A 22,018-nucleotide genomic window follows, 5' to 3' on the forward strand; every position below is an offset into this window, starting at 1 on the left:
ACCAGGTTTTATTTAAAATTTAAAACACACTCTTTATTGGAAAGGTAACAACCTCTGCTTTCTAAAAATATTCCTAAATGTCACGGACAAAAATAAAACCCATTTATTCTGCTGATGAGCTGCTGGGTCATAAGAAACTATATCTGCTAATTAGCTTCACACAGAGAACAGATGAGGCGTGTTTTGTAGTTTTAATCTGATTTTTTATGTAAATAAGAATGATCTGATTGTGTTTGGAGTGTTAGACTGATACTGGTGTCAGACACAGCGTACACAGCAGTTTGCTTCAAACAGCATTACATAATGTGATGTGAAGCCTGTGTGGATATTCAAATTCCAAATGTCCAGTGGAGAAGGGCCGACCATAATAGGATAAGAAGAGTCCTGCTGACTGTTGACTTGAGCTAATTTGGTTAAAGTTTTCAAAGCGCACAGAAGCCCATCGCCTACAAACACTCTTTAACCTCTCAAATCCAGATTGTGAGAGTAAGTCACTCTTAAGTGACTCTAAAGTGATCCTCCACTCAAAATCCAAGTATCCAAGTATCAATAATGCCCTTCAGCGCTGGCTATAATAAGAACGTCACTAGTACCTCTCCTAATGATCATTTCTTTTATGGCATTGTTGAAACTTTAATATTGGATGCTGTGGAGATCCTAATGTGACCCAATCTTACCATAACCTTTGACAGAAGTTCGGTAAGGGCTTTATTGCTTTATTACTTCTTCTTATGTCCTATTATTGGATTGTCAGTCATCTGTGAAGTACTTTGAAGTTCACCAACCTGCTTGAAAGGTGCTTACAAGTATGATTCATTATTTATCAAAGAGACCATTATGAACATCAACAGGCTCTGTATAATAGCTCACACAGAGTTTATATTAGATATGTGAGGTTTCAAAAACACTTCTCCTCTTAGGCTACGTTCACACTGCAGGTGAAAGCGCATCAAATCCGATTTTTTTGACCCTATGCGACCCATATCCGATCATGGTATGACAGTGTGAACGGCACAAATCCGATATTTTCAAATCCGATCTGGTTCACTTTCATATGTGGTACTGAATCCGATACATATCCGATGTTTTAGAAAGCGACTGCTGTTTGATGGTCAAGTCGCATTAAATCCGTCTTTTACGTCACTGACACAAGACAGACGCCAATTATCAGCACCGGAGAAGACGTCGTGAACGCTTTCTGGCCATCCAGTGAAACTGTTGGGAAGACAACGTGAACATTTTATTTGTACTGTATAATCTGCAGATTCTGACAGAAATCTGCAGCTATCCTTTGAAGCAGCGCTCCTCTAAAACAGCAATAAGGATTATTATTAGGTTATTTACATTATTATGTAGATAACAAAATAACTTAAAGCAAAAATTGGGAAACGTAAAGTCCGAAGTCTTTATATTAAGGGCCATCAGTCAAACAATACTGTTTGCTCTGGGTCTAAACAGAGCGCGTTGTGTGTGACGTCTTCTTTTGCGCATGCGGGCCGCTTTGAGCGTTCACACTAGAGCACGTTCGCATTTTATCTGTAGTGTGAACGAGCAGACAAAAAAATCGGATTTGATCAAAAAATCGGAATTGAGCATTAAGACCTGCAGAGTGAACGTAGCCTTATAGTGTGCTGTAAATTGAGAGAACCAATCCCATTTGGATTATGAGTGATAATGCCGTGACCATCCAATCAGACCTACTTTGGGCTGCGACTCTGTGAACGGTCCGACATCTTCCTCCTTGAGATTTGGACAGCCTTAATTTGGAACACCTGCCAGTTTGTCCCGTTCAGCCGTGGCCTGTCTGAGAGCGCAGTTACGTCGGTAATTGCACTCAGATCTGTCTCCTGTCATCATCGTGGTCTGAAAACACTGTGATACTCACCTGGAGGTTCAAAATAGAACTTCTCCAAACCCGTGCTTGATGGCATAGTGGCTGTGTCCATCTTTTATGTACAGTCTATAACATGGGTGGAGGAACTCTTGGGCTTGAGGGCCGGTGTTCTGCAGGTTTTAGATGTGTCCTTGATCCAACACAGCTAGTTGAAATGGCTAAATGACCTCGTCAACATGTCCTGAGGTTCTCCAGAGGCCTGCTAATGAACTAATCATTTGATTCAGGTGTGTTGACCCAGGGTGAGATCTAAAACCAGCAGGACACCGGCCCAGGACAGTTCCCCACCCCTGGTCTATAAGACTACCTTTTTGAAGCCTTTGTCATCGTCATCTTGGTATTTGAATAAAAGCTTAGAGCTGTCGAGTTATCAGCTCATGCTAGAAGTGGTTATCTCGGTGGATCTCTGTCTCCTGACAAAGCATGAAACAGTCGCGTAAAAGTAATGTGTGCATAAACTGACATGTTTTACTTTGGTTTTTAACCTTCAGTACGCCACGAGTCTGCAGCACGTCTGTTTTCAAACCACCTCAGAGCTTTAAAAAACAAGGCAGCTGCTGCTGTAGGAGTTTGTAGCTGAATGATTAGAATATGTTAAAGGTTTAAGTATTTATACACGTTTATGCGTTTTGATTAGGTTATTTTTATTTAGCTTGTTATTTAGTCTTATTTTTCTTTTGGTTGTTTAGTTGTTTTTGAGAAGGTAGAGAGGTACAGGACCAGCATGCACTAAAGAATCCATTTTTTAAGCAGTGCAAAGGATGAAATAAACCATAAATTCCCCTGATTTTATTTGAGTTCTTTTTCCTGCATACATTATTTGCTCATCATGCATCAGTGTCCTTTTAAATGGTGGTTTTTCAGTTTGAATGTGAGCAATAGCCACTATAGTTGCAGTTGAACAGTGTTGGTGCCAAACATTGAATGAAAATTAAATAAATCTGTGAACGAGAATCATAAACTGTGAAAGTAAGTGCATCTGTGTGGGACTTGCACTTATCTTTTCTTGTTTTTCTTTCCTACAGCTCAAATAATTGTTTTTTCAGAGATTCTTCTTTAAAGTTTAATACTTGGAAACTTGATTTAGGCAATGGTTTCAAATGTGATCTTTAACTTGAAAAGATTTCAGCAGCTGACGATTTAAAGATGATTTTAGAGGTGGTTGCAGTGACGACAATTCACCATAAGATGTCAGTAAAAGTTCATTTGTGGGAAATCTCCTGAGATGAAGCTGTTTATTTTCCGCACTGCAATCCCTCCGATGGTTATTAGTTTGCTCAGACTACTTTCACCCAAATAATTTATCACGGCACCCTGCAGCTCCGAGGCTGCCCGGTGGGTGATATCTCGGCTCAGCAGTCTCTCCTCTCTCAGGGCTGGAAAACAGATCGCTGTAATATCTGCCCGCCAGCTGTTGCCCGCTCTGTTTGCTGCATGCGCTTCATCACCGCTCTTATGAGACGCAGCTCTCTGAGGGAGTATTACGGTCAGTGGAAACTGATGTTCCTGATATTTACCTGACATTTCACACAGAGCCAGGAGACTCTGGGAGCTGATCTGCTGAAGCCCGGTGTGGGAAACATGTTGCTGAAAATCCAACTTCTTCTCTGTCAGGAGAAACTTCTTTAAAAATACATGAAGCTTTCATAAATTCTTAAATGCTGTAAACAGGATCTGTGGGCGAATCAAATGTTAAACCTTCTTTGTAAATATTTTCTGATGATCTGAATCAATGATGTTTTATTCCCTGATGTCATTTCCTTTCTTTAAACATATTTCCCATAAATACTTAATACTACTATAATAAACCCCATTAAATGATGCAAATAAACATTTGTTACTCCATCTCAGTCCTTTATCCATCCATCCACTTTCTCTTATTTTCTCTTATCCTGACCTGGTCACCTGAGCAAGAATTCCCAGACCTCCCTTTTCTCAGCCACCTTCTCCAGCTTATCCAAGGGAACACCGAAGCGTTCCCAGGCCAGCTGAGAGTTGTAATCTCTTTAGCATGTCCTGAGTGTGCCTCGGGGCCTCCTCATTTTCAGATGCCCGAAACACCTCAACTGGCTCCTTTTGAGGTGGAGGAATAGCAGCTCTATTTCCACTGCTCATGCTCTTGTTTTTTCGGTGTCTACCCAGAGCTCGTGACCATGGGTGAGGGCAGGGACGTAGATCGACCGATAATTTGACAGCTTAGCTTTTATGCTCAGCTCTCTCTCCTCTCCAGTACCCTGGCGTAGAGAGGAGCCTGAGGAATGTAACCCCCTCCTGTAGTGGGATGGGAACACTACCCCAGTCTGCCAATCCAGAGGCACCGCCCCAGATCTCCGTGTTGTAGAGGCGCGTCAACCAGGACGGCCCTACAACAACCAGAACCTTTAGGAACTCAGGGCGAACCCACCCTCTGTGATGTCACCCATCACTGTGGTAGTTCAACAACTTTCTGACTATCTCACCTTTTATATGAGTCTGGTGTTCCTACTGAAGATTACAGTTGTTAAAACTGCTAAAAGAAAGTATTATATATTCTTACTGTTATATTGTGGTCTGTTTTTATTGGCAGATAAATTCTTGTGATGAAAAAACCATTGCATGTAAAGTTTACATACATTCATCCTGGTGATGTAGTAGCTCATCCAGCTCGTGAGCCATCACCCTGTCCTCCTTTAGTCGGTCACTGTGTGCGGCTTTAAGCAAAGTCTACCTGATCGACACGGCAGGAGAGGCAGGGATTCAGAAACAGCAAAATTACAAGCTGTTAAACCAAAACAAAGCTGAAAGATGCTAAAAATCTTCATCAAGTTCTTTGGCTTATGTCTTCACTGAGCCCTCTCACTTGACATTTAGTCATTTGAGCCACTGCAAATATGAAATTATTGATCTATGCATCTTAAAATGTGACATATTTGCATATTTGGGAAGAAGAAAAAGAACTTTGAGTTCTCCTCAGACCTCCTCCACTGTCGGTGATGCATGCTGTGCTCATGCAGCCTCCAAATGGTGACATAAACCTCTTGTTTGGCACTAAGTGAGGTACAGCACAGTGTCAGTCCTTGGAGGATATCGTACATTAGATGCATATTTCTGTGCTGCCCCTGGGCCTAATGGGGCTTGATGATAGTAATGCTTCATCTCAAGGAGGACCTGCATTTTTAAGTGCGTACAAACAAGCTGACTGTGTGACCTTCTCTGTTAATGACAGCGCAGCATTGCATAAGAGCTTTTAAACACTGCAGCGAGGTTGGATATACATCAGTGGGTGTTGTGTTGTGGGCATAAGTAATACAAATAAATTAGCTGCAGATGAGCTGGAAGTAGGTTATTTGTTTCCATTAGAAACAAGGAGGACTCATAATGAGACAATTTATTTTCAGCGAGGTCTACCCCGGTGATCGATGCCCTGTATTCTCATGAATTCATCTTGGCCTGGACTCAGTCTCACTCTGGGATTTCCAGGGAGTGATCAATATCCTTCCTATTGACAGTGACCTTGTCTGTGAGGTCACCCAGTGGATCTGTGTTTGGACCTCGAGCTTTCACAGAAAACGGATTAGACTGCATGTCTTCTTGGATTTCAGAGTTCAGTTCAGTCCAATTGCTCATCCCTTCCTGTGGCATGAGTCAGGAGACTGAAGTGTTCTCACTGTGGCAATAAACACTGTGAACAACTACCTTCTTCAGACAGCTTCCTCCTTTTGAGATGAGATCAAACAGAGACAAAGGAGGAAACTGGCTTTCAAAGTTTTCATTCAGTGCTGTTGTAATACACTGTTACATAAAAGCTAACATTTTCCAAGCATGTAGGTGCTTTAATACTTGAAATCCAGAGAGCAAGGTGGCACATTTAAGTGTGTAATGAACTAAAGTCCAATATTCAGCCTTTTTTTAGCTCAGTTTTGGTCTCCACCATCTTCTATCTGCGACTATTTAGCTGCTAACTCCTCCAGCTGTTCATTACCTTACATTTAGCTATGTTGAGCAGGTCGTTTACAGCAGCTTTCTGTGTAAACCGCTGCCCACTGCAGCTGAAAACAAAGACACGAACAGTGAAAAACCCAGGCGATAATTCTTTGGAGCATCACTGTGATTAGCTGCCCTGAGATCTGACGCTGTTGCGTTCACTGTCAGTTGTGGCCACTTTATGTTTAAGTGGTTGGTTAAAGTTATTTAACTGGATTAAATGTTGACCGGGCTGATGTAAAACACATTTAGCTGAAGAGCTTTAGTAACGTTTGAGCCACATCAGCAGTGTTTTACAGTTTGTCTCATCCATCTGAAACTACAGCCGATCAAACATCCCTGAGCAGCGAAGCAGTTTAGTGCAGCTCTGAGACGAATCAGGTGAATCCCAAAAGACATCTGAAAGTCAGAGAACAGCCGCGTGTTATGTTCTTTAAAAGTGGGACTAGTTTACAAGCCTGCTACTTATCAACTGTAAAACATCCCACCGGCTGTGTAACCTTTATTGGAGAGGAGGCAGCTGTGTGTCACTTCATTTCCAGCTCAAACTCAGGGACGTGGCTTTGGAAAGCCAGCGCTGTGTCGCTGTGATTTGTGTGGCTCTACAGTTTACTGACCGTGAGGTTTATTTATGTATTTTTTATGCGTGCTCTGGTCTTGTATTACACAAACATGAACGTCATCAATGCTCTTCTCTAACAGAGCAAATGAAGCACTTCAGTGTCAGCATATGCAGGTCTGATCACACAACAGAAGCTTTGTGGCTATTCAGAACATCAGCTTATAATAATTATACTTATTATTTAGAAAAATATTCTCCTCTGTCCACACCTGCTCATCAAACCACAGCAGCAGCAGCAACAACAACAAAACTAAAAACAGGACTCTACAAATCAAGAGGTAACAAAAGGTAGGCGTGCAGGCTTACAAAAACCTCACAACAATAGGCAAAGTGTACTTACTTTAATTTTTATGCAGATAAAAACAACAGAAAATTAATTCCTAAAGATAAAAGTAGCAATTTTTGACCATTAGGGGGCAGAAATGCCACTTTTTACAGCCAGCAGATGGTGACATTTAAACATTTTATTACAACATCCAGTAGATACAGAAGAACACTGTAAGTCCAATATTGACCTTTCTTGGCAGTAAATATTGTTTTCCAGGCACACATGGCAGGTTATAACATCAAACCAAAGTAATCTGGTTTGATCTTATAATCGCGGATAGGTTTATACTGTTAGCAATCTGGGCATGTTGCTTGACAGCTCGTTCAAACTCGATAAACAAGTGTCTGCTGTAGTTAGATCTAGTTTCTACCAACTCCGTCTCATCTCTAAGGCTAGGCATATGTTCTGCATAAGGACCTGGAAAAGCTCATCCACGCCTTTGTGACCTCAAGGCTGGATTACTGCAACTCACTTCCTGTGAGTATATTTGATACTTTGCTAAAGCCTTATAATACTCGTGTTACTTCTCTTATGTTAAGCACTTTGGTATACCGCTGGTTTTAAAATGTGCTCTATAAATAAAGTTTGTTGTTGTTGTATACACCTCTGAAATGACTACACCTTGCATCATTTTGCAGATGTGACGTGCTGCATACAGGAATGATTTTGAAGATATCTCATACATCTGTTAGGTCAGTATATCCAGCTGTATGTGTCAAATTATCTTTCAGGATGTTTTAAAGAACTGGGTGGCAGCCAATTGTCTGTGTTGAAAAGCACAAAACACTAAAGTTCTTCTCTGAATCTCGGACCGTTTCACCTTCGGTTCTCCCAGCTGTGAGACATCTGGTGGTAATTCTGATGAGGCACGTCAGCCATCTTGAAAAAAACTGTTTTTATCACCTGTTCAGTATCACCTGTCTTAAATATGCTGAGTCTCAATTTGAAATGGAAATTGTCATACATGCTTATTTTTGTCATGCCTTGATTATTTTCATTTTTCACTGATAAATCCTCCCTGGATCACTTTCAAACGGTCTGCAGTGCTGTTGTAAGGTCCCAGGTGACACTGACGCTGTCTTAAACGCCTTAAGTTTCGGGTTCAGTTTAAGATTTTGGTGATTGCTTTCATGGTCAGGTTTTTTTCTAAATTTCTACAGTGATACAAAACAGTGGGGTCTCTGTGGTCAGCTGATCACTGCTCGTTAGCAGCACCTCGGTCCAGGTTAAGGACTAAGACAAATGAGGCTTTTGAGGAACTCACTCTGACTGGATTTAAGATCTGTGGACTTTGATACCTTTAAAAAAAGCTTAAAGGTACAGCTGTCTAATTTTTTAGGTTATTTGATAGAAAAAAACACTTTTGTAGTATTCAGACCTGCAGACTCAAGATATGATATTAATTACTAAGATGCAGCAGATTAGACACATAACCGTCCTGTTTCTGTGTGAGAGTTTATTCACTAGGTGTCAGAGTCCAACAAGTTACATCCACTTCAAAGATAGTTTCACTAACACTGGCTGACAGCCACCAGTGTCAGCTAACAACAGCTAAAAGGGCTCATAGCAACTAACTTTGGCTAACAGCGGCTAACAGAGGCAAAACAGTAGCACTTACCGACATAAAAGTTTAGCATGAGCTCAACAACTCACCTCAGTGTTGCCGTCATTGGACAAAAGTAAGAGGCTTCACTGACTCATCGACACATATCAGACTCGTTTCACAGTAAACAGTGGACTGACAGCCTTCCACAGATAGTGACAAACCTCTGGGGCCGACATAGTCCGGAGTCACTTTGCTATCTGCGTACACTCACTACAGGTGAATGGCGAGAGTATCTCGTTTTAAGTTGATCTAATTCATTGCTAAATGCTAATTTTATTAAAAATATAGTCTGTACAAAACTGTTTACATGAAATCTACTGGCATCTACGAGTGAAACCTTTACACTCTGTAACAGAGTGTAAAGGTTTCACTCGTAGATGAGTGGGTCTTAATGTAACAGAGTCTCTGTTACATTAAGACCCACCTGTACAGGCTCACTTCAATTTAGATTTATTTATTGTTGCATCTTGCAGCACTTTGGGACTTGTGTGTTTCCTTCTTTTGTTTGCTTTCTGTGTTGCCCCAGTTGCTGCTAAAATGCTTGTGTGGACATATTTGGCCTCTTTCAGTTATTTCAGGTTTAATTTTGAAGGTTGTGTCCTCATGCTGCTTTCCATTTTTTTACTTCCTTCCCTTGTTCTTTACTGTCTGCTGTAATTATTATCTGCTTGAGTTCACCTTTCCTGGAGTATATTTAGACTGCGTCCGCGGTGCAGAAACACTTTAATATTTAGATGAATTTCCCATGCGCCATTATATCTGAGTGGACAAAGCAGAAAGGAATTCTTGCTGTGACATTAGTGAATGAATCACCTTCTTTCAGCGCTAGATTAATCTGCTGAACACACCAAAGAGACTGATTGCTGCACACAAACACAAAAACAGCACCAGCCATTCATTTTAATCACAGCTCCATTGTTGAAGTGACGGTTTGGAAATGAAGCGCTTGTCTCCTCCTTATTATTTTCTGCATGTCTCTGAGTGGTGAAGATGTCAGAAACAGGTGATTGCACTGAGCAGTATTGATTACGCCACCCTATTGATTATAGAAGTACCTGCTGGTTTCACAGACCGCCTGTTCCAGCAGGCACACCTTTTATTAACAGCTATGTTTGCTGCATTCATGCAATGTTTGGGTGAATGAGACTGGATGTTTTTCTGAGAGTAAAGCTGTGCAGAGTTTAAAAATCTTAATTAGCCAATTTAGTTAATTAGCTGAACCAAACAACCATTTTAAGAAAACAGCTCAGCAGCAGCAGATTCCCACTGAGGAAGAAGAGGAGACACACAGCAGAACAGAAGTTTAATAACTTTCCTTTTATCCAGGAGGCAGATACTAAGCATCCGTAAGACTCCAGCAAATAAAATGCTTCCAAGGTTTTAGACATTTTTAATAAAAAAGTGAGTAAATGTTTAAATATTTGGACTGTGTGGGTAGCTCCATGATTCTATCAGTGTGTCGGTGAGATTATATATCACTGGATGTTTTCCTCTCAGTAATGGTCGCTGGGCAGCCGAGTTGTCAGCAGTTTATTAAATCTAATTTTTTTTAGATGATGCTGCTGTTTGAAATGGCCTATATCTCAAAATACATCATCCAATCATAAAGCCTGATAAGCGACTATGGGTGAAATAAACTTTTGTAAACTTTAGGTGAGGACTGAAGCAGCTACCAATGAGAGTGAAGGATACCCATGATTACAGATGAAAGAATTCAGACAGTTTTTCAACTCTCGGTAATGCTGCAGTGATTATTTGACTCAGGGACCTGCAGCAGTGTTTGGGCCCAGGCACGGCTAATGACGTCAGACTTGAAGACCGGATTGGTGCAGCACACTCTTTATAACCACCCAATGTTTTCACCCATGACAGCCAGAAACCACTCACCAGCCACATTTTTCCCCACAACTTGTGATTCACTAGCTGTGCCCACGTCTTCATTTTAGGGTTAGTCTTAGACTTAGTTCCTCCTACGCCGGGCGGCGCATCGGGCAGCTAGTGATCTCCATCGATGTCGGTCAGCAGCGACTGCTTCAGCTTCGTCCCAGGCAATGTCGACAGTTCTCAGATCGTCCATGAATGTTCGACGCCATGTGGTCTTTGGTTGGCCTTGCTTTCGCTTGCCAGTGCGTGGACGCCATGTCATGGCAATCTTAGCTGGGCGATGAGGGGGTAGGCGTAAAATATGGCCCGCAAAGCGGAAGCGCCTTTCTGCAACTAATGGGCGGGTGCCTGCTCTTCGTAGGACCTCCTCATTTGTTATTCGGTCCCGGTAGGAAATTCTCAGGATTCGCCGCAGGCCACGTTGTTGAAGCACGTTCAGGTGTTGAATAATTGCACTTGTTGAGCGCCAGGTTTCACTAGCGTAAAGTGCAGTAGGGAAGACGATAGAGTTCAGTAGTCTGATCTTGACCCTGACATTCAGGGAGGTCGAGTTCCAAATAGGCTGGAGACGTCGCAGGACACCAACTGCCTTCCCTACTCTGGCGTCGACATCCCGATCAGAGACCCCGTCATTCGAGATGATGCTGCCAAGATATGTAAAATTCTCCACCTCTTCAGCACGTTGTTGGTTGATCATGACAGGAATGCGGGCATGTGCAGAGCCAACTCGGAGTACCTTGGTTTTTTTGGCGCTGATTCTTAATCCAACTTTCGCCGCCTCCCTCTGCAGGGCCGTGGTCAACCTTTGGAGATCTTCCTGAGTCGAGCCCGGCAGGGCGACGTCATCTGCGAAGTCCAAGTCAGTGAGATTCCGCGCTTCGTGCCAGGGCACACCGATGTCAGCTGGGTCAACTGATCGTCGCATGATGACGTCAATTACCAACAGGGTTTAGGGTTGACAGTGTTTTTTTAGTAGATAAAGGTGAATGGCTTGAACATAAATTGAGGAAAGCCTAGGAGGGTACTGGTGGCGGCTCCCGAGCCTATCACACCCCCCATGTACTACTGAGAAGTGAAGAAGTATCCCAGCATCCTCCTCTGCCACACCAATCTTCTCCATGTCCTCCTTGACTACATCTATGAATCTTCACTCTTTTCCTCCTGTCTGGCAGCTCCATATTCCGTGATGATTTTCTGATATTAGTTCATGTTTTATTCAGTTTGTTCTGAGACCTGGGATTCAGCCCATAAAGTCATGTCACAGAGAACCAGAGCTGCCCTCTAACCGCAGACTTCCGTAGGACCATAAATCTCTTTCTGGCCTTCAGGAATTTCCCCACAGACATCATGACATCATGGTGGCTCTGTCCATCTTCTTTATACAGTCTCTGGATTTTATTGGTATATGTGTAATGTAAAAATCTGATGAAATGACTCAACCAAGATAAGAAAACTGAGAAAAAAACAAATAATCTGTTAGTCACCTGAACAGACGAGAACAGTCACTAACAGTGTAGCGCTGCCTGAAGATGCCCAGTGTGTGTTTTATGTAAGCGCATGGATTGGAAACAGCGAGGATTGTTTTGGCTGAGATTTTGGGGCCAACGTAATCCAAACAGAACGTCTAAAGCTGCCTGACTGAAAACGGTCGGTTTGTGGAAGGTCGTGAGTCCTCTGTACACCGGTGTCTGTTAAAAAAAAACATTAGCATTGAATGTATTTACTTAAATATTTATATCATCTTTTAATTAAATATTAAGTACAATGTATCATTTATATTGAATTTGTTTTAAATCAATGAATTTTATCTCCATTGTTTAATTCACTGACTGACATTAAAATCTGTTTTTTAGACCTTCAGCTGTTATAAGTCTTTTAATATCTCTTTACACAGACTGTTCATGTGCACTCTAATGATTCATTCAAGGGAGAAAATTAAATAATATGAGGGCAAATTTACTAATCCGAGTGCATGAAATCCCGAGTTCCAATTTTAAAAACTAATTAGCATTATTACCTGAACTGTTTTGATTTGTTCCGCCACGCCGACCTGCATTTATGGATTTCTCTCCTGCCCACATCTTACAGACGTGTTGATTAGACTCGCTTTGATCCATAACATCTGATGTGATGAATGGACTCTGTGGAGCGTGATGGCCGGCAGACATGCAGAGAGGGAGGATTAGCTGAGCGGGTTAAATCAGGATAAATGGAGTCCCAGAGAGAGAGAGATTATTAACCTCCCAGTCAGACACACGTTGAAGGAAACAGGTAAGGTCTCCACAGCCTTTATCAGCACTTTTTATGTATGGTATGTGTATTATGGGTCAGTTACACTTATTAAAAATAGGACGCTAACTTACTTTGAACTCTGAAAAATCACAGCTGCTTGGTGATTGCACTGAGTAGTTCCACCAACTGATCTGTCTCAGTGGTGATTGGACTGGTCTCCAGCAGCTTTTTGTGGTTTGCACATTGCTGGTTTTTACTGTAAACTGATGGGAGAGCAAACTGCCTCTGGCTGCTCTGCTCTGAGATCAGTAACCACCTGCACTTTGTATGTATGGATGATCTGATATCGTCGTGTTGGTGTTGTTCCCAGATCATCATGAAAATGTTGTTCCAGGTTCAACATTGCAAGTGACCAATCACATTGTTGTGACGTTATTATTTGGCGCGCCAAGCCATGTGTGCATTTATGAAATTCCAATGTTGCAAGGACAATATCAGTTCTGCTTACCGTTTATTAAAGGGTTACGGTTAGGGTTAGGGTGAGGGTCCATTGATCGGCGGACAGAGGAGCTTTCTCGCAGCTTAACTACAGTTTTTTGTTTTACGGCGGTTTTTCCCGAAGTCGCAAAAGTATGACATCACAACATTCTGATTGGTCACTTGCAATGTTGATCCTGGAACAACATTTACTATGTTGATCTGGGAACAACACCAACACGACGATATCAGATCGTGCTGTATGGACACACAGCTAGCATTAGCAGGTAAACGAGCTTCTTGCTAACCACCTTGGCTAACTTTTGTGATGTAGGGAAGATGGAGTTTTAAAAGTTGTTAATAACTCCTTTGATACATTCATTAGTTAGGAAAGCTGTGATGATGATGAAGGACGGTAGCGCTCACCATGTCTATAAAACAGGCAAGTTGAGCGGATGCAGTCTCGGATTAGCATCCGTGCAAATGACTGAATCTAAAATGTTTATCCAGCTGTTTTATCAACACTCTACCTTTAATTTATGGACATTATTCTGCAGAAGAAACATTGTTACCTTTGATATTTTATGCACAACTTTCCAATATTACAGTTTTATGTGTACCGAGGTGTTTTCATCGTGTTTCCTTGCTTCTTTTACCCAGTAGATCTTTATCCATAAAGTGTTTCCTAGTGAAATTTAACATGTTAACATTCAACTGAGAATTTCTTTGGAAAAATAAATGTAATTAGTAAAAATAATAGAGTGCATTCATTCACACAAGTAAAATAAAGCACCTTTTTTTTAAAATCATGTGTATCGAAAAAAGGTGAATGTCGGCAACTCGTGGACTGTTTTGGGGACCAGAAGTTGCCGCATTTGGATCAGATGGTGGAGGACTAATTTATCAGCCTAAAGCCTGGGTTACATGTGCATTACTGCAGTAAAGTTGGAGATTTTAACATATGTATCTGCAAACACTGACTCAAGAAACTGCAGGTCTTCTTCAGTGGCTTCTTTTGTCAGTCCTGGAAGCTGGTGGTTGATGGAGGCAAAGAAATGAAAGAGAAGACTGGACTGAACCCTCAGCGCTCAAGATTTTAGTTTAAACACCAGCCCCACATTCAGCATCAGCAACAGGATGTGGCCTGAACACGACCTGTAAAAGTGCAACGTGTGGTATTTCATTTTAATCTGACTCAGGCCAAAAATAATCATAATCTCTGTTGCTTCCTGTCCTGAGGCCAGCTTTTCTTGATTTCCCACAGTTTCTGTGTTTCTCTCTCGCTAAACTTCGCCTCATCTTTCTGCAGACTACATCAGATAAGAGATACCAAGGCTCACAAAGAAGCATGTCTTGGAGCATGCTTGATTGGTTGGCAGTCTTGCTTGCCCGGGAGATTCTCCAGGGACTGATTTGACCTGGAAAATCGAGAGTTCACATGAGCTACAAAGCCAGTGTGTTAATCTAATAGCATGTCTACTGCAGGCTTGTTCACTACTGGGCCAAATAAATGTGGCTGGGATGATGTAGTTTAATGATTTATCATCTGTTAACGCAGGAAGGAGTGAACTCAAAATATTATGTTTTGCATATTTAGCGTGGCTGTTTCTGCTCATTGGACCCTACTACAGCAGCTTTGCATGACTCAGCCCCGCCCATCATAGATCTGAAACAAACTTTTAAACCAAAAAAAGAAGATTTGAACAACAGGTGGGCGGGGCTTCTGTATTAGGAATACCTCCTCTCTGTCTTCAAAAACCAACAGGTGGTGTCACAGTAACTACGTTCATCTTTATACTGCCTGTGGTGTAAAGTGTGTTCACAGCCCAGCACCCACAACAAAGAAAGTGATAAGAAATCAGTAATTAAGTAACATATTTGTTACATTTTTAAAAAAATGTAACAAATAATGAGTAGTAATTATTCTAAAACTGCATCAGTTGTGTCTGTTGAAAACAATTTTAAGACAAGAAAGTTGTGTAACATATTTGCGTTTTTTAAAATATTTTAATGACTATTTGAATATTTAAAAATCACGACCATCCCAACTGCAAAGCGATCGCACTCCATCGAAGTGGACTCGGGGGACAAACATGCTCGAGCACGTCAGCAGTACAACTCGGTCTGATATGACAAGTAGCATATGTGGCTAATGTTAGCTAAATTAGATATTGATGTTCCTCTGCGGTGGCCCTGAGGTGCAAAACACACACATACACACACAAAAATTAACTGTGAATAAATTATCGTTACTGCTGAACAAACCACAAATAACGTTTATACTGTGTATAGTCCAATAACAGGGTATGCAGCTGTTCATACATTTCATAGCAACAGTTTGATAATATTCATTTTTCTTGGATTTTTTAAAAAAAAAAGTTCCACGAACAGTCATGTTTGACCATCTCCTTCAGGAGGGATGCGGCGTAATCAGAAATCTAGTTTTAAACACAATTACATTTGATTCTTAATTAATTTGATATAAATGATTAATAAATTATTCATGATGTTTTTTTAATTATTATAATTTTAATGTAATTCTTTAATTCCTCCCAAGAATCTTTTATTTAATAAATAAATAAATAAATATATATTTTTTATTTTATTTTATTTTACATGGATAATATTAAACAGTTGGCGGACACATAATTGTGTTTGCCAGAAAGTCCAAGAAGGATGTTCAAGGGTGTTTGCTGGTAACAAAGAAGAAACCTTAATGAAAACATTCTTGTATTTTCTGAAATACTTCTGTGTTTTGGACTTCAGGGCCACAGTAATTTCCGCTTCTTGCTACAAGGGTCGCTATTCAGCAAAGGCTTTCACCATTTTTCAAAACTGTGACGATGTATTGATGTTAAAATACTACACACAGCACCTCAAAATAAGCAGGAGAACGCCTACTTTCACCCACAGTCTATTTCTCACACTTTACACTGACTTTCACTTCACACACAGCGAGAACATTTGTATTTTCTTTTTGTAATCCATGTTTAATCTGCCTTTTAGTTGTCCTCTTAAAACAGAAAATAAGTTCTGCCTCTGCTTTCAGTTACAGTGGACAAACTAGCGGCCGGGTCCACATGTGAAGGTGCAGTTCACCTCATCGTGTAGCCACGCCCACAACCCAGTCAATCCCCTCATTCCAATGTGTGACTCAGCACTGCTCCTCCCCCAGTGAGTCCGTGTTCTCCCCCAAGTCTATTGAGGCAGACCCCGCTCTCATCTTCCCGCGTCCCGGTCCGGGACCTGGACCGGGGCCCGCACCGGGCCCCCCGACAACAAGCCCGGCTCTGGTGCCGCTGTGGCCGGGGTAGACCTCCACGGTGCTGGAGATGGACTGGAGTGAACGGTCCCGGAAGTAGTGGAAAGCTTCCTGGTCCAGGTAGTTCTGCTCCTCACGCAGGCCCTGCTCGAAGAGCTTCCGCTTGTGTCTGAACTCGATCACAGTCTTGGTGTAGGAGTTGAGGGTGGTGACGGAGGCGGCCATGCAGCAGGTGAAGGATCCCCACGCCATGCTGAGTGGAATAAGAGAGAAGAAATCAATAAGTATGAAATATATCTTTGGAACAATGTAATTAGAATTTTGAAAGCTTGAAAGAAGAAGGCAACGGGACTTATGTAGGTCACATAGATTGGGCCTGTGGTTTTACCCTTAACCTCCAGTGACGGTAACTACCCACACCCCTTTTCAAACCGTGGGTTATGTGACGACTCGCATAGTCAGGAGTGGGCCAACCATCATCTGGACCACATAGACAGAAACAACGCCCACTAGGAGTCGATAGGAACCCTTGACCTTTTGTGTCTAAAGAACCGTCTTGGATGAGAGGTGAAACATCTTCACCTTCTACCAACACAAACTACCATGAACCGAATGACTGAGAACTTGCACACTTATAGATTTTTTTGCTCCTATTTAAAATAAAATAATCTTTCGATTCAGCACAAACAAATAAGGGCATCGTTTGTTCATCAAAGCTCAGTCCCCCAGCCTCCAGGTCTGCTGGGGAACACCGATGTGTTCCCAAATCGACCGCGAAATGTAATTCTGAGTTTTTCATCTTCATTCCTTCAAATGTTAGCAGGACGATGATCGATGCTCAGCTACCTCAGAGTGTGTGGTGACTCTGGAGAGCCTAATGTTGAGCAAACAGTGTGGGAAATAAATGCTCTACAGCACAAAAAAAACAGGCAGAGGTCTTTAAACACGCTGAGCAAGAAAACCACGAGATAAAACAAAATGACGCATAAAATCCATCACTTTTTATCTTGGGACAACAGGAATCCATAGTGTGATGTAATTTGGATAATACACTATAAACTCAATCACTTTTCCTTCTCTTTTGTAGGATTATGTTTATAACTGAACCATTACTGTTCCTCAGAGGAAGCAGAGAAACTGTTTAAAGGCAAAACCAAATAAACAATATGAAATTACAGCAATAAATCTTCACGTATAGCACCGCAGTGAAGCATATAACAAGTCACCGCAACGTAAAACATATAAATTACCCTCAGTCGATGACACCGTTTCTTTATTTCTTTTGTTTACTGATTACATTTCAGTTTTACACCCGATTACTGTTGGAGCTACAAGCTTATTATAGTCAACGTTTTAGTTCGTTAACATTTAATATTACAGTCTGACAAATCTTTGATATGTTTATTAAGTATAAAATGAATATTTGGCATATGTCCTCCAAACACAGTAATCATTAAAAAGACTAAAACTAACACTGAACTAATAAAAATGAATTTGAAACCTCTGTAGAAACTAACTGAAACGAAATTGAATTTTCACACCAAGCACCAGACGTTTATTTTTAAGCGTTTTAAAAGGACATCGCTTTACATCCAGCTAGCACCTGTCAGTCAAAAAGGCCACGCCCCCAACTTTAAGCCTCAACAATTTTGTTTTTGTTTTGTGTGTGTGTCTGTGTTTGTTTTTTTGTTTTAAATCAGACTGTAAACATGTTTGTTTCGCTGTAGTTGGACATTTTAACATGGGAGTCTATGGGGACTTGCTCCTAAAGCCCCTGCTGGGCACTAGAGGAACTGCAGTTTTTACTGCCTCCCTGAGTTTTGTTTCTCACTAAATCCCTCCTGAGCATGTCTGCTCCGTCAGCCACACACCGTACCTCCACAAGCTCCGCTGCCTTTTCTCAGGGGATTTTTCTTTGTCTTTAAATATGATTCAAATGAAAACCAAAGAACCAGAGGTAGATGTGGTGGGGTTATTAAAAAATATCCAAAATAATTTGGACTATAATGTCTTTAACAACATAAATGAAACAGACTCCTCTTACTGCAAAGCATAAAGAAGATCCTCACAGTAGAGGCGTAACAGGGGTTACGCTCAGTCCTGATGAGTTTGTCTGAACGTGACACAGAGGTTGTTTCCCCGTGAAAATACACTCGGCCTTTTCTGTGTCTTCAGCACAAACTGTTCTAAAAGCACAGAGCTAGAAAACCTGCCAGCGACCTCCTGCCAGCAGATGAAGAGCTGCTTTGTTTGTGTTTTTTTCCCGTCTTCATATTAAGCGTTTTCTCTTATTTCTATAACACTGCTCGTGCTAAAATCAAATTAAGGTTATTGCTTTCAGTGGAGCTTTAAGCAGAAAGTTTGAGTGCACATCAAGCGTCCATCATCGTTTCATTCATCCTGAAGGAGCGTTTTGGCCTTCTGTTCCAGCAGAGGTTAATCCTCCTTTCCACTTTAACGATCCTGAATGGCTCCCTCGTGGCGGTAAATGGAGGCTTTCGCTTAAATGACTAACACTGAAAATCTTTCTATTAACAGGAGCAGGTGTTCTCGTTCCAGGTGTTTCCCTCCTTCTGTCCTGCTTTACTCGTGTTTGGATGAAATCCATGTTTGTGCTTCTTTATTTCTGCTCATCTGTATCACTTATGCACCTCTTTATAAAGGCACAGTCGCTTCTTCTCTCTGTTCAAAAAAGGACTTTGTTGGAACTCAGCAGCTGCAGCTCAGCTTTCAGCAGAGAGCAAAGACAATTATTAACAGCAGCTCCCTGCGTACCTGCAGACCACCTGCTGACAGGCTGCTGCACACCTCCACCAACAGTCATTACAACGAGGTATTTGGAGACGTGATGCGTCTGTCTGTGAACATCTATGTGTCATTTTGTTGAATTCTTACATAAATATGGACTCTGTGGCCTGTCAGACACATTCCATTCTTCATATCAAATATTTGGCAGCCATAACATGAAGAACTTTAACATCTTTGACAGACAGTCATTAAACGTTATTATGGACACAGGTTTAATGTTGGGGTGACGCTAGTTAGGGGTTAATGTGTGTGGGGGGCTGTGGACTGACCAGAAGGACCATCCATAGTCCCAGCTGTGAGGCCTCCAGTCTTCAGGACCCAGACTGACTGTGATCTGGAACACCTGGGTGTACATCATGTGGGCCACCATACCCAGAAGACCTGCAGCGCGCACACACACACACACACACACACACACACACACACACACACACACACACACACACACACACACGAACAAATTCATTATGGAAACCATTAAAAAGGGCTTTTAAGACACAAACCGATCAAAACATAATATTGGAGCCAAATTTACACACCGTACAGCACAGTCAGTGCCCCTGTGCAGCCATGGTAGCAGCCTGATACTGTTGCTTAAATATAATATGAAACCGATCTGCATGTGCTGTAACAACCCCCTCTGAGCAGGCTCTTGGTGACAGTGGGGAGGAAAAACTCCCTTTGAGCAGGAAGAATGCGTTCAGGCGGATCTGGTTCTGTGAAGCCGCTGAGACTGATTTCGGTGAAATGTGGAGACCTTAATTTTTAATGACTGAATCTCAGTCTGTAAACACATTTCAACATTAAATGTAATCTGATTACAATCAGTAGGTACATTTTAGTTCAGTTTTAGAGTCTCAAAGTCATTTCAGCCTCATCTTCACTCAGATACTCATCTCTGAGGTTCAGCTGTGACAGACATTTTTCCATCCCTGTGATTGATTACAACACGACCAATGATTGATCACTGATCAGTGTGTTATGTGTCTAAAGCTTTACAGGATCAGGAGCAGGAGAACGACTGTGTGTCAGCTGCATCACTGCCCACAGAGTCAGACAAATGAACACTACAGACTTTATTCTAAGCTGATAATAAACCTGTGACATAAGTGCTGTCTCCGTCCTTCCATACTGGGGACTAAATGATCATAAAAGTGCTCTTGTTAAGGACAGAAAATAACAATCTAATGTCCAGTGTTTGACTTTAATGTTCAGGAACTTTATAAATGACGAAATGAGGGTCAGACAGGCGCTTCACATTTATCCATCAGTAAATCAAGTAACAGCATGATTTATTCTAAGGCTTTTTCTGGGGGGGCTAATTGAGTTTTTAAAAACTTTTCTGGACGCATAAACACATTTAAGCATCACCATTAGACAAAATGTCTTTAACACATTAAATATTCCTGTTTTAATGAGTCCTCTTTAGTCCCAGGTCAGTTCAAACCCTGTGAGGACGGCTTGGAGACACATTAGTGTGTTTTCTTGCTCTTACATAACAACAGAAACCCTCAGCACGAGACAGTCTGCCACCATAATTACCACAAAGCAAAAACAACAGTAAATCACTGCAGCCCAACAGTAATGAATCAGAACACATGTAATGATCATAATTAGTCATTATACAGAATCAATTGAATCAATGGGCGCGCTCGGAAACATCCAATCAATTACAGAGAGCGACACAATCAGTCAGCAGAATTACAACAAAGTCAAAACGCCGCGGCGCAAACGAGTCGATGTGACATTAACAAAGGCGTTATACATCACAATCACGTGTGTGTGTGTGTGTGTGTGTGTGTGTGTGTGTGTGTGTGTGTGTGGGGGGGTTTATGCTCCATATTCATCAGCTTTAAGACACCCACCATTACTTTTTATTTATTTATTAGTAAATCAAAGCTGTTTGTTGATGTCTTCACTTTTAATACTCCATATTTGTATTCCTGAACTCCACTGGAGCAGATTTGCACGAGTCACAGTTTAAATTTTCAGCTTCCTCTGATTGGCTGGCCCTTGTATACGAAGAAGGTTGAAGAAGAAGGTTGGCTGGGTGGGAGGGGAAAGGCGGAGCCTGGTAAAACAGGCGGGAGCCCTCATCAGGTGGCTGGGTTCAGGCCAACCGCTATAGGTGGCATCTAATCAGGACGCCACCTGGGTGCTCTCAGACAGCGAGTAGGCCTTTGGGTAGAGCCACAACTTGCTGGTGAGATTATGTATTGCATTTAGCACGAAGAAGTGGAAAACTTTTTAGGGAAACTTAATTTGTGGCAGTGATAAATAGTTTATGTGGCTCACAGTGGGGTGGGGGCTCTTTGCAGAAGTTTGTTTTGGGCTCCTGAGAATGCAGGGCTCAGGTGTGGAGTATACACGTTGGTCTCCTTAGATGTAGCTGCAGGTCTGAAAAGTGAAGCCGATGTAAAAGTGCTTTAAACCTGCATTCCATTTAGTGCCCACCAGGGGGCGACCTCTGTGGCTGTAAAAAGTCTGAGGCAAAATGACCCTGGCTTCTTTTCTCTGTGACCTCTGTTGCTTATTTTAGGTCAAACTGAACAAATCATCAAGTGTCTTTTGTAAATGATCAGAGCTAATGATGTGTGATTGACAGCTCCACAGACAGATCCGGCCCTCGCTGGCTACGCCTGGTTTTTGGAGTACGTGAGCAGAGGGAAGGCCTGGATTTTTATCTCTGCTGTGTAATAGTTTTCAAAATGTCAATTACCTTTCCCTGGTGGAGAATGAGCATGAGGTTTTTACATAATTCAGAGCAGAAGTGTCACTTGTGATATGAAGTGATTAAGGGAGCGTGCTTCAGAGGTTTGCTGCATAAATGCTGTAAAATGTGCCGCTGTCCTCTGAGAGGAGCAGAGTGACGGACGCATCGCCAGCTTCTTGTGTAAGAGGTTTAACGTAAATTGGGGAAAAAATCCCTGGCACCGCCACAT

General features: G+C 41.8%; 1 protein-coding gene across 2 annotated transcripts in view; it reads right to left on the reverse strand.

Annotated features, from left to right (window-relative positions):
• Positions 1–15,004: 15,004 nt before the first annotated feature.
• gsg1l (gsg1-like) overlaps positions 15,005–22,018 on the reverse strand; it is a 38,565-nt gene continuing 31,551 nt past the window's right edge. For both annotated transcript variants that reach the window (XM_086290178.1, XM_086290177.1), the window contains 2 exons: positions 19,346–19,457; positions 15,005–16,521 (listed from right to left, as the gene is read on the reverse strand). In XM_086290178.1, the coding sequence (XP_086146304.1) occupies positions 16,161–16,521; positions 19,346–19,457 (473 nt within the window). In that variant the 3' untranslated portion in view covers positions 15,005–16,160. The remainder of the gene's footprint in view (positions 16,522–19,345; positions 19,458–22,018) is intronic.

This window comes from Aulonocara sp. 'chitande type north' Nkhata Bay, linkage group LG4 (genome assembly GCF_057382095.1).
Source record: "Aulonocara sp. 'chitande type north' Nkhata Bay isolate Kocher_YH1m ecotype deep benthic linkage group LG4, A_spYH_male_GT1.1, whole genome shotgun sequence".
Lineage (NCBI taxonomy): Eukaryota > Metazoa > Chordata > Actinopteri > Cichliformes > Cichlidae > Aulonocara > Aulonocara sp. 'chitande type north' Nkhata Bay.